The sequence below is a fragment of the Dendroctonus ponderosae genome, unplaced genomic scaffold (assembly GCF_020466585.1).
Source record: "Dendroctonus ponderosae isolate FM_Combo_2020 unplaced genomic scaffold, Dpon_F_20191213v2 Dpon_F_20191213_7, whole genome shotgun sequence".
Taxonomy (NCBI): domain Eukaryota; kingdom Metazoa; phylum Arthropoda; class Insecta; order Coleoptera; family Curculionidae; genus Dendroctonus; species Dendroctonus ponderosae.
This window is the reverse complement of record NW_026018916.1, coordinates 9,916,708-9,930,166: the sequence shown is the minus strand read 5'-3', so window position 1 is coordinate 9,930,166 and position 13,459 is coordinate 9,916,708. Positions and strand designations below refer to the sequence as shown.

General features: G+C 31.2%; 1 protein-coding gene across 2 annotated transcripts in view; it reads left to right on the top strand.

Moving 5' to 3' along the window:
• Window positions 1-13,459, top strand: part of LOC109542903 (short neuropeptide F) — a 28,271-nt gene that overhangs the window by 12,169 nt on the left and 2,643 nt on the right. For both annotated transcript variants that reach the window (XM_048668425.1, XM_019912361.2), the window contains exon 2: window positions 7,562-7,680. In XM_048668425.1, the coding sequence (XP_048524382.1) occupies window positions 7,562-7,680 (119 nt within the window). The remainder of the gene's footprint in view (window positions 1-7,561; window positions 7,681-13,459) is intronic.

Genomic DNA, 13,459 nt, shown 5'->3' with positions numbered 1-13,459 from the left:
TAAGGACATTAATGCTTTTTGCTCTATTGAGCTTATGTTTTGTTTAATTTTGAAAGGTTTTTCTAGAATTATTTTTGATCTTATACGAAATTCTTAATAAAAATTTAAAAAGATAAAATTTTTAAATAAAAAAGAAGTTAAGTAAAAAATGAATCCGCCTCAACAATATAGAACTTCACATCTTCTTCATCTACAACTGAGAATCACCTGTAGGTCAAAGTGGTTCAAAATTGGAAATGAGCCTCAACTAACGAGTTTTGACCGGAGCGAATTGGCATGCGGTGATCATAGGTCAAAACCATAGATTAACTAAGTACTGGTCAAAACTAAACCAGCGGATCCTCAGTGTGGATTTATTTCAAGTAAATCGACCCCGAATTGGATCTGGGTCAGAGAGTTAATCACGATTCGAGATTACATTTAGGCCGTTTTGGTTCCAGACCGATTAATTGACAAATCCATTCCAATCTTAAAGCATTATTTGCTCTTGACCGTTCTAAGCCAATCTGATAGAGAAGATAGACGTTTTCCCTATATGTATATTGTGGAAAATATTGAAGGATTGACGATTAAAACAATGTAATTGGAAATTTAAATTCAGAACATCCACGTTCCTGCACGCAGGCTAGTTCTGTTGCAGCTCTACTACGGAGAAATCGACGTCCAAATAAAATTATTAGCGGTTCAGAGAGTCATTAACTTCTACTTGGAAGGATAATTATTGAGTCGGAGTGGATGTTGTAAGGGTCGGCTATGAAAAACATAAAACGTTATATAACAGCAATTTAATTTAAAAAGTCACTTTGTATGAAAGTTACGTTTTCCTGTCCATACAGAATTAAGGGATTATTAACAATTGGCCTCATTGGGCTTTAAATTCAATTCCAATTTCGAGAACAATTCAAGTTAGATTTTTTTAGTACCATCAAGTTTTTTACTATCAAATGTTGATATTAGTTGAGAATTGCACTGCAGTGAAAATTTTCGATTCAGATGTTGTCTAGTTAAGTTCTTCATTAGCACTTTTATTATAGGAATATAAAAATATTCAAAGTGATCTCCTAAAAGGGGTTCAATCCAAATAAGAAATATGTTCAAAATGTATGGGCGCTGAGTATACCATGAATTTAGAACGAAACAATCGATATGTCGGGAAAACTTTAAGCTTCAAATATCTTAAGTCTGCTTCTAATTGTAATGTTTGGAAGTATTTTACCAAGCGAACCGGTTTCATTAAAAAGATGTTCAATAACAATTCTGGTCAGAAACAGTGTCTAAAAATATGTTATGAAAAGCCTTTCCAAAGAGGTTTGGTATATTATTGACAAGGATTCTCTGCAATCAACATACGATTTTATGCTAACAAGTTTTATTTTTTTTCCGATTTTTGATTTTAACTCTATTGACCTAAATTAGAAAACTGTTCGCGTTTTTATTTGGCAAATTGGGACCCTATATTAAGAAAAACGAATCATTCTGCTATATATTTGAAGTTTTTTTACGTTCCAATTATCCGGTATCAGTGGAAAACAAAATCATTATCATGAACCAGCAATTCAGTGTAAACGTTCAGCAAACCACTTTAGAGGATCAACCCATACGTCGAAACATCTGGAAGAAATTCAAATTCACGGCGTCTTAAAACCCGAGAAACTCACCAGTTTCAATCAATGGACCTTTTAACAGGAAAGAAAGTAAATAGTGAACATCTCGGTTACTTTCAGAATAGCCAATCTAGACACAGTGAAGATTGTAAAGTATCTTATATCATCTCAAGTTACTTCAGTCGGTGCAGGCAGTGGTTACAGTTTGAAACCAAGGTATTTATTATTAATCAAAATTATGATTTTTATTGGTAAAATCGTAGAACGCAAAATCTACATTAATTAAATTATAATCATATTTGTCATGTGTAATTGATAAATAAACATGGATCGCTACTGTGCAGCTTACTGTATGCTAACGTCTTAGTCAACATCTATTTCCTGATACTAATCAACACCAGCGACAAGCAACAACAATGTAAAATCAATAAATTCCGAAGTGTTGCATAATCAACACTTAAGCACTCTTTCTACAGTGGTGTAGAAAATTCCATATGAAAATCGCATTCCATCAAACTTTGAAATAATTGTGGCAAAATGTCGTTTTCTTTTCCACGTTTGTTTCAACTCGTTGTTCTTAATGTTCTTTTGAAATAGACTCAGTAAAAAATATCATTCACATTTGATGGTCAATATCTTTTAGTCATCCACTTGGTCCATCTTGGTCTCTTTTTGAAAAAGTTCAAAATACTAAGCAAAAAGTTGTTCATGTTCGTTTCGATTAAATTGAGTTACTAAATTTTGCGAAAAATTGGCATTTTCAACTTGACAACATTGTGTCAAGGTATTTAGGAAATGCATATGAAATAAATGAAATAAGGGTGAAAACTGTTCACTAAAAACAGTGATGCCGGCAAAAGAAATTTCCCAATAATGTGTCTCCCTTGCATGGGCAACCGACGTTGTCTCGCTAGCATTGCATAGTTACCTGCTAATTTATACATGAATTAACAAAGTTAACAAATGAAACTAAAATGCAAATGTAAAAAGTTCATTTTACAGGTGGAACTATAAACTTGTGAATCTTTCAAGATGTAGTTTTCAATGTGTTAGAATGTGTCTTCCTTAAAGAAGCTTGTGAAGTGTTTTATTATTCAAATGCAACTAATATCACATAACAGATAAGTTAATTTCATAACATTACTTCACAACATCAGTTTTCTTGATTTTGCTGAAATTAGTGAAGTTTAGTGAAAACACTCCACTTCTAATGGATATGACGAACATTCCCCTCTAATTCCCAAGTGCAGAAACCCAGAATTGTCAGAAGATCCAGAAGGAACTTTTATTGTGAAGGAAGTCATGTATAATTTTGGTTATTTGCAATTATCAAATGGATGTACGGCGGCAAAAGTACCGTGGTTTCGTTTCAAACGGCCGACTAATTACGTCTGGGTGGATTCTGAGGCAAAGTTATGCAGTTTGCAAAATTGGAGTTTGAGAAATTAGGTAACTCTATATGCAAATTACTCTTAACAACCTTCTCGGGCATTAAGCAGTTTGAGCGTCATATGTGATAAGTCTACACTTATTAAGTACAGCCAGGGCAACGACCTACTCTTGCTGAGGTAGATTAGATCATAGTAGAAACAAATTGGGAAATGTTTGCAATAAACTTTATAAAATTTTGTTAAAACGTTTTAGTAATTATTTTATTATTTTCTAATAATAGATTGAATATTTTAAAATTTTCGAGGATAATACCCTCACACGAGTATTTAAAATCTGACAATTATTTTCATCAATGCCCAAGTTTTTTTGTTTAATTTTTTAAATGTAGATATAATAAATGTAAAAGTGACGATTTTTAACCGTATTTATACAACCTGGTTTTGCTATTTGCCTGCAAATATTTGAATTTAATTCGGTCAATAAATGTAGCTTTAAGTACTGATACGTAATAAAGGTAAGCACCAAAATAATTGCTTTTACTAAGTATGACACCTGGATTACAAAGGTTGAAACTAATGCGTTTTCTACGCAAATATCATTACCAACGCAACCTAATTAGTAGGATCATATTTTCTACCGGCAAAAGCTCAATAAATATTGCCGAGACTAATCTCTTATTACCAGTATACGTGAGGTCGAGACAACTTCAAGATTTAACCCAGAGTCCATTATAAGAATGATTGATTCTTGGTGCCAGTCTTAAAGTAGATATAACAGAATATTATAGATACACCAGTGCAATCTTGTCTTCTATCTGCTTGACAAGCAATAGAATAGAAACATGTTCAGTTTACTTTGACTTACATGTGAAGGTCAAGAAAGATTTCAGAATTTTTTTTTATCAAAAATCAACTCAACTGCTTAATAAAGAGCATTTGAAAATGTTAAGAATTTTGGCATCACTACTGGTAGAATGATAGAAGCAAAAAGAAAATATGTTTTTGCTTGGTTTTGATTTTCAACACAATCAACATTTTCTTAATATTACAAAAAAATTGTATGATGCAACAACGCATGTAGTTTATAACAAACAATATGACCAAAAATGCATTTTTACGAGTTCTGAAAAACTTTTAGTATTATAAGCATATATTTTTTATTTTAAGTTAATTTATTTAATAAACATGAAAATTGAGCGGCAATAATCGGACGAAGCAACCACTGACAAAATTAAACTACTGATTATTGCGTATAGAAAACTTAAACAGATTATTAAAACTCGAAGAAATGTTCACAGCTAACGAATTCATTTACTGAGATGGGTTTTTCTTCCATCTATTTCTGCACTGAACAATCCCTATCAGTTTGAGCCCATGCTTTTGAATCACCCTGTATAAAGATTTTTTATTTTTTGAAATAAAAGGTGAAACCAGTAAAACTTTGTCGTAAATGTTCTTGCATTAAAGTTGTACTATGGGTGGTTTATTTCATATTTATTAAGTGAAGAAAAAATGTGTTTTCCTCTATCTTTTTTTGCACGAACATTTCTGTTCTCACTGTTAAGATTTTACGCGTTCGAGAAAATAATTTAAAATATATCACCTTTCAGAAGAAGTATTGACATTCCTAATATATAGCAAATACCCAGTATACATTTCCATAAATTTAATATTTAGAAACTACTTTTGAAATTCCGCAAATGTGCCTAAATCACTAGATTTTTTGACTCTCAAATTCAAAAAAAATGAACAACAATGAAAGAGAAATTAATATAAAACTTGTGAGCATCGACTACTAAAACATACATTGTAACTAAAACAAAGGCGAAAATTGATATTATAATGAAAATTGATATCAGCTGTCACAGAAATTAAAGTTGCAGTGGTCGTAAACTGTTCTAAACCCACATCGCAGATTAAAAACCTGTAAATTATTTGCTTCCTTGAGCTTTTCCAGTTTTTTCATCTATAATTGCCGTCCTAAATTTCGCACATATTTATCAACTAATGCAAGATAAAATTTATTAATCTGGATAAACTGATACATAAGCAAATAATATTAAGTCATAAACATTTTATTAAACGACTAGTCATTGACATTCCTAGAGAAATAGTTGTCTGGTTTATGCACTTACTGTTCCTTAAGTACTGGATGTTTTGTGCTACCACGATAATTGCTTAAAACTATTTGGTAATATTGTTCAATATTCGTGCCCTGGCCAAATAGCGAAGAGTCCAGTTAGTTTGGAAGCTAGTTGATGAACCAGCCGAGTCAACACTCTGACCTTAACATAAATATACTATGCCAACATTGCACTGGAAGCCTAAAAATACAGGTTTTATTTTTCTAGTATCATGTAGGATGGGTCCATTATATAGTCACATAGATAAATCAAGTTAGGACTTGATTGGTTTGAATCTAATAATTTTTCCGAACTTTACACAGTTCTGAGTGAGAATGGTAATTCGAGGATTTCATCTTTCTAGTTTGATGTAAATTATCCAATTATTAGCAGATACTTTGGATTGAATATAAGCCACATTTCTTATCAGATTGCTTCTACACACAGTAAAACTGATTGAATGAAAAATTGAAAACAATTAAATTGGACAACCAATCCAGAAGAAATAGCTCCTCTTAAACACATATACAATATACCATTTAAATTATATAAACCAAGTTCTTCAATAATATAAAATATGTGTTTGCACGATTTTATAACCAGAGACAAAACTTTTCTAACTAAATAAGATGAAAACCGAGTTAAATTAACTCCAAAGTTCAATGAAACTCACGTACAGCTACCTGGAATACAGTAATTAGATACTTTTCGAATAAACCAATACCCCAATGATACATTTGATGGCATTAGGCATCATTTCACGTCTAAAATTCAGTTAAAACTTCCAAGGCAACATCGAAATGAAATTTTAGATATATTCTACGTATTTGAATAAATTTTATTCCCTACTGGCGTCTGAAGTATGTTACAGCAAGGAAATATGTGTGTCATACTCTGGACAGTTATGGAAAAGTATTGTTAGCGTTTGGAATTTCAGTCGAAAGACTATGTAAATGTAAACTTATTTGTAAATACATATTGATGGATGTACTCTGTAACAAAGTTACAAAATAATTTTACCAAACATTTTTAACATATTGAATTACTCCAGTTAGTCGGGAACCTTTTAATATTTTTATTCTTTTTAAACGCCTTTTATTCTTTTTAAATTAAATGAGGCTATGCAAGTTTTAACTTTCATAATACTTATACGAAAAGATCAGACGAATCTTGTTTCATGAGAAATCAAACGCTGCAGAAATAAATGTGCTTAAATAAAACCACATGCTTAAATTTGCTGTAAACGAACATTTTGTCATCAATTTCCATTAAAAGAACAGCAGCTCGCTGGAAATCGAATATATATTTCTCATTGTACTTTTATATTCAATACACAATTCATTTGCCTCATTGTAGTTCGTATTATATACTAACAAAAGGTGCGCATTAATAAAATACAAACAAATTCGACTTTACATTGCACTTAAAAGCCATCCATTTGAATTTATTGAATGTGTTTCATTCATAAGGCTTTTCCTTTTCTATTTTTACTCCTGTTTGCCCTGCATAATTAGCCAATAACCCTGGTTTATTTTGAATGTGTGCTTTGTGCAATTATCGTTAAGTGATAATTGTACAATGTGCAATTACGGCTATCATTTTTCGATACTTGCCCACTTCAAATGGACCAAATGGAGGTTCGTAAGGGTATCAAAATTATTATTTTGATGTACGAAGTCATATCAAGATTATTCTCCGAATTAAACATTTAAGTGGCACAAAACATGTATAAAATATAATTTCGGTTTCCACTTAAATCGAGCGACAAATATTATTGGAAAATGTATGCAAATAATATATAAAGTAATTATAATGTTTATGCAATCGCCTTCTTTCGTATAAATGGATATAATTTCATTCAGCTACAAAATGTTTGAGAATTCAGCATTTTCAGAGATTTCAATTCTAAATACAATACAAAAAAGACAATATTTCTTTAATATAATTAGGTTGGTTTTTGGCAGCACTCTTTGTATTTTGGACAATTTCACCGTCATTTCTGCTATCACCTTTCCGTCCAAAAATCACATTATCCCTTAAAACTGTAATTCGTCCAATCATAATTGATAAAGGCTCACTTACAGAAGCATGACCTGTCAGCTCGTAACTGACACGCTGCTAACAATTATAAATAGGCTTTCCAAACAATTCCAGAGTGCTGAATTAAAATCGCGATGAAAAAATTATTTTTGTCCCATTTTTAATACACGCGTTTTATTAAAAAATAGTTGCACTTTATCTAGTAAATATTTAGACATTTTTGAGGTCAGAAGTACAAATCTGGCGTTATAAAATAGTTACTCACAATAGAATAGGTTGTTAGAAAAGCAGGAAATACAAAAACAGAGAATTAGGAGCAGAAAAAAATTATAAAAACAGCAAAAACAAACTTGCGCATGATGGAAATGTTAAATTCGTAATCAGAATATTTTTTATGTTGCAGATCTTCGAACATCACTATGAATATCAACAACGCAATGAAAGTATTCTCTCTGTTTGTTGCTCTTATGTTATTCATTGCCAGTGCCACCTCAGCTCCCTCGTATTCTGGCGAATACGAAAGTAAGTATTGAGTAGCCAAACTGTTTTTTTCTTTTTATCGTAGTATTAAATATACACAGTGTATTTCATCCAGCAAGGTAAATTTCGTTGAGAAAAAAGTATAAATTCTTAGTTAAAAAGTATACAATTTTATCATCGAAATTATACCTGTAAGATTTTATAGAAATGCTTAGCGTCCAAAGCAATAATGCGCATCAGACGTTTCATATCTATCGAATATTTATACAGTTCTTAAAAGCAGAAGAAATTTGTCGTTTTAAATTTTTCTGAAGCATAACTTTATGGTAAACGGGTTTCAATTTCCAGGTTTTGATTACTTTGTACTTTAACTAACTATTTTTGTCTTAAATATATTTAATTATTGTGGTCAGTTATTTCTTAAAGTTTACTATTAATCAAAAATGTTGAATACTTATTTCAGTTGCGGATTCGTTATCCAAGAAATCTTCGTCTATTTTCTGTTTTATTATTTTTTATCATATAATTTGGTCGGCTCAATCAAAGTATCTTTTCTAAATGGTGTATGGCCGGTATGATTGTTGGCTTACATGCAAAATTTTAAAGCAAATAAAATAATCATCGTTTAGATATTACCTGAGCAATATTCTATCGAGCTGCCTGCATCATTTGGTATCGTCTGTTCGTATAAAAATGGCACTTGGGCTTTTTCGGTTAATTGAATCAATTTATGGAAACTTTTTAAATTCTATATTCACGCTTTTGTACTATATCTATTATATCCGATTTTAGAACTATTTTATTTTTAGAAAATTCTAAGCAATTTAGGAGCTAAAGAACGTACACAGAGGTTTCTATCACCTTCCTTTATTCCAAAAAAATATTTTTCTTAAACTTGTAATTCTATTGACTTTAACATTTTTTTTTGTGAAAACCGATAATTATAATAACAACAATAAAAGTAAATAAAACCTACTGGAGAATAATTTTTGATGCAGTCTGAAGTCCAGCTTGATATCCAAGCGAGCAAAATAACAATAATGTTCCTGAAGGTAGAAATGCTGCCAGATTTTAAAGTTTATTTAAAAGTTGTTTTAGCTTGCATAGTAAAGTATGTCCTTATTTATTGCTTCTCTTTTTATATTTTTTGGTACTAAGAGGGTTAAAGAGGGCAAAGTCTAATTACACATTAGAAAATTGTCTACAAAAACTGTGCTTTAATATAAGTCCAATTAAACAAAGGATTTGAAAAATTGAGGTTTTTTGTGTTAAGAAACATCCCAAATCGGACAAATTTGGTAAGACATTTCATGAATTTTTACATTAAATATTAATATTTGAAAAATGCATATACAAAAAGACTACACCTAAAATAGCAGCGTGACTGAATATATTATTTTTTAATCAAGATGATGGACATTCGATTGTAGCATGAGACTTGCTGGTTTACTGCCCATAAGTTATTAAAGCGATTTTCTGCTATAGTCATTATTTTCTCCCACAGTGACTAAACTAGGTTTTGATACTTGAAATTACGATTTTAAGTCATTACAGATGAAAAGAGAAATTTAAAGAATGCAATTAAATTTATTAACTGAAGGAATTTTTTTTGTAAATCTTTAGCTCATTTTTAAGGAGTTGGTCACGATTTTCGACGTTCTACTCCAAAGCCTCAAAAAGTGAGACCAGATTGTTCAGTTTTTAGGCAAATTTATAAATACGGCAACTAAAATAAATAAATGTATTTTCATCATGAGTTTTCGGGATATTCTGTATTGTAACAAATTTCGGCCAATCACGATCTCGTGATCGTGATCGTGACTGTTTACGTTCATGACCATTAGTGAATGATCAAAAATGAATTTTGAAAAAAGGAAAAAAAATGAAAAGCTGGAAATACTGATCAAATTGCTTCGAAACTGCCAAAAGTTCTGTAGTGGTTTCCCGCTTGTATTGATATAATATCTGCATTTAAACACACCGATTTTAACTTTCTGCATGTTTTCCATCATTTTAAAATTATTTTCTTACTTAGAATAAAGGTCAGGTACTCAAACTGCGATTTCTGACCATGACCGTATACAGAAATACATTTGGTTGAAGATTTTATTTTTTTATATAAAATTTTATAAAAGGAATAGAATACAAACAGGTCGTAACTCTTAGACTTAAGATGCAAAAATTAATGGCAATAAAATATTTTCAATCGTCATTAAAATAACATGAATTAAATTAATATAACTATTTCAAATTAAAACCTTTTCATATCTCGAGTCACAAATTTCTAGACCTATGTAAAAATAAAGCGTGAAAAATTGTTAAATGATCTGCGGAAAGATGTAATCGAGAAGCTGGTCATTTTTCACACACCATACGTTGTCATTTGAAGTCAAAGTCGAGCTATATCGGCAAAGAAAACGTTATTTAAACGAAATATAAAAATGACTAGATAAATTTGTATATTAAGCAGAATAATTATTTTTTTTCTCTTGCATCAATTAAGACAAAATCTTTGCCAAAATATCGAAAACAAAATTTAATTGTTTGATTTTGACTTCTTCAGAGATGAAATGATTCGAGTTCAGCCGGTATGGGAAGCAATCTAAATTTAGAAATGGTTTCTTGGAAAATAGTGAACTAACCTAGGCGTTCAAGCTATTTTTAGCACCATATTTAATATGTGGTAATTTTTTTCTAATTCTAGTTTTTTGTTATGCGGTTGATGGATTCCCAAACCTAATTCTGCTTTATTTTTATGACAAATAATATTTCCAAGAAAATAAAATGCCTATGTCGTGCATGAATGCACGAATAAATAGGGACTTACAAAAACTTAAATCTGAACCAATGGGCTGATGGTCCAATAGAAAACCTAGACAATATTACTATATATCGTATTGTATATCGAGACATATCTAAGTATGTATAAAATTTATCAGAAAATATTTTTATAAAATAAAGAAATTCAACTTTAAATATTGATGATTAAAAACAAAAGGAGCCATATATTGGCGTGCAAAAATATGTCAGCAATAAGTTTGTCAGTTTATTTGTAATGGAAATTTCTATTATTTTACTACAAAGCAAAGGAGAGTTCATTCTTTCAATCTGAAAAAAGGATGCTATTGGTGATTCTTCCACTTCTTGAATATTACCTTAAGGGAAAGAAACGGATGCCTGTTAGAACATTTTCCAATTTTGGTGTCGATCAAGTCACCTGCAGATTAGCTGAATTAACAGTTTTGCATAACAGATCGTCCCTCGTCATTCCAACGGAGGGATTCAACAGCATCTTCATCGTTTTAAATATCGGTGCCGACCTGTCACCTACAGGCTTTATCAGGGAAATTTTGTCGATTATACATACAACATTTAGTTTTAAACGAACGTCTGCAAAAAACATCTCCTTATTTATTCTGTATCCGAGCCTGTCTGTGCTGAGCGCTGAGCCGACTTATTAGTTTATTTCAGTATATTGTATACAGTTGTTATTCGGAAACTATTGACTGAATATGTATCAGGTGCTAACTAGGAGTTTGGTGCCTTCTTCAATGATTTCTATTGTCGGGAATTCGGAGAGATTGAATTGTTAAATACGTAACAGGCTAAAGGGCCCATTAAAGTCGACAGCATTCATAGACAAAAATGTGCATGGATAGAAATTTTACAAAAGTAATGGAAAATCTGGACCATATTCGGATTTCAGAATGCGAGCACTGACAATACTAGAGTCACATGTATTTTATTAGATCTATGCGTTTTCGCAAGAAAAAGTTTTCATATTCGAAAATTATTTTCGCTTAATAAATTTCTTGATTTAACTACAAACAAATTATGCTTTAAGCTAAAATCCATATTATTATAATACCTATAGTCACTTCTTAATTTAGGAGTATCAGTGACTTAAAGCAGGATTTTTTGAAAAAACATAGAAATAAGCAGATATTTCATTTGACTACTTCCCAATAAGTTTCGGAATTTCAAATTATCAGGTAAGTTTCTTCATAATAACTTGAACTTGCCATCTAGTCACAGTGTTTTTCTGGGTGAATGTATAAAAATAGGTTGCAAGAAACAATTTCCAGTTTTTCGGTTGTTTGTTACGAACGATGCGGCTCATCTTGCGGGTCGGAAGGTCAGCTGCCTCCTCCAAAGTCCTCATTACTTCCCCCATTGGCATATTTTTTGAAATTTTTAATGTAGTCAACGGATCGGACTGGTAATCGTCCTCTACTCCTTCTTCGGTCGACTTTGCACTCAATGACCAGCATCTCGATTACATCTTTCCGCAGATCATGTCCGAAATACCTTAGTAAACTTCTTTGTATAGTTGATAGAAGACGGTCCCTTGCATTTATTTTTCATTGCTGCGTAATTGTTGCATTTGTCTACATTTCCAATTCACTCAGTTAGAACTCAATTTTCCGTAGGCAGAAGCCTATAAGATCGAATGAGTCTGCTTCATGTGTTAAAATAGGAAATACAAGAGACTTAAGTTTTGTATTTATTCTTTGCATATTTCAACTAGTTTTGTGCTTGCAGATGTGGTCCTTTCAATTCGTCTTTTAATTTTCTCTTCACTTAGTCTTCTTTGCGTAATAAGTCCTCTTCTTCCAGGTAAATTACTTTTTCTTTCCTTCGATTATTTGAACAGTTGGAACAGCCTGAAGCTGAACCCTCTTGGCTTTGTCGATGACCGTCAGAAAGCATTTATTTTTATTTACTTTTAGGCCTACCTCTGCGCTGCAATTAATTCAATTAGTTAAATTTCAATTAGAAAATGTAAGTATCCTCAATGTCATTAAAACTGCAATATAAATTTGTACTACAAATTTACGAAAACTTTGATATTATAAATATTTTACAAAGCCCTAAATAAATTAAAACGGAAAAAGTGAACAGAATATGAAAATGCTCAAATAAAAACTGCTAAACCAAAAATAAATACCGTCGGGAATCTTGAAAATCATAACAAAAAACTTTGCTAATGAATCTGAAATGATAATGAAACGCACAATACTAGATTTGTGGTAAGGTATATTCAATAATTATTTGTGCAGAAACTGTAGGTCTGACGAAAATTGTACAAGAGATAAATCAACAAGGAGAACTGGGAGCAGAAACGTTTTATTCGTTCTTGCTCCGTGGAAACGCTTGACTACAAACTTCAATATTCAATTATTCTATTGAGTAATTAATTTTTGTGCTTATCTATAAACACAGCAATATTTTTTCAAAGGATAATTCTATCGAGAAAAATGTTTAGAAATCTTCATATCGAAAAAATGCTTTGCAGTAGTCATCCAAAGAGAAAAAAACATACATATATGTTATACTCTCCAAACGATTCAGTAACTGATTACTTTATAATGTAAATGTAATCTCATTGGCGGTGACATATATTTTAGGGTAATTTGTATTCAGTCGATATTATCAAGGATTATTCACAGTTTTCCGCTGAATTTGCTGAACCATTTCCACCCCTAATTGTAATTAAATGGCTATTTCTAAGTATGATAATTATACCACCGTTGCCAGCTGCACCTATTGTTTAGACTAATTAGTGCAACTTGAACCCGATTCGTGATGGCTGGCTGTTCTTAATTTAATAGTTATTGTGCGTCATTATAATTATTTTTTAGATAAGTCACAACTTGAAGTTTTCTAGATAAGTCCTATATTGTTAAGGCGGATTCATTTTTTACAAACTTCTTTTTGGGTATTTCGCCTCAAAAAGACAGAATTTCCTCACGTCTTTTATTACAGATTGATAAATAGTGCTCCTATTTCGCAATAAGAACGAATTATTTATCAAAAAGTA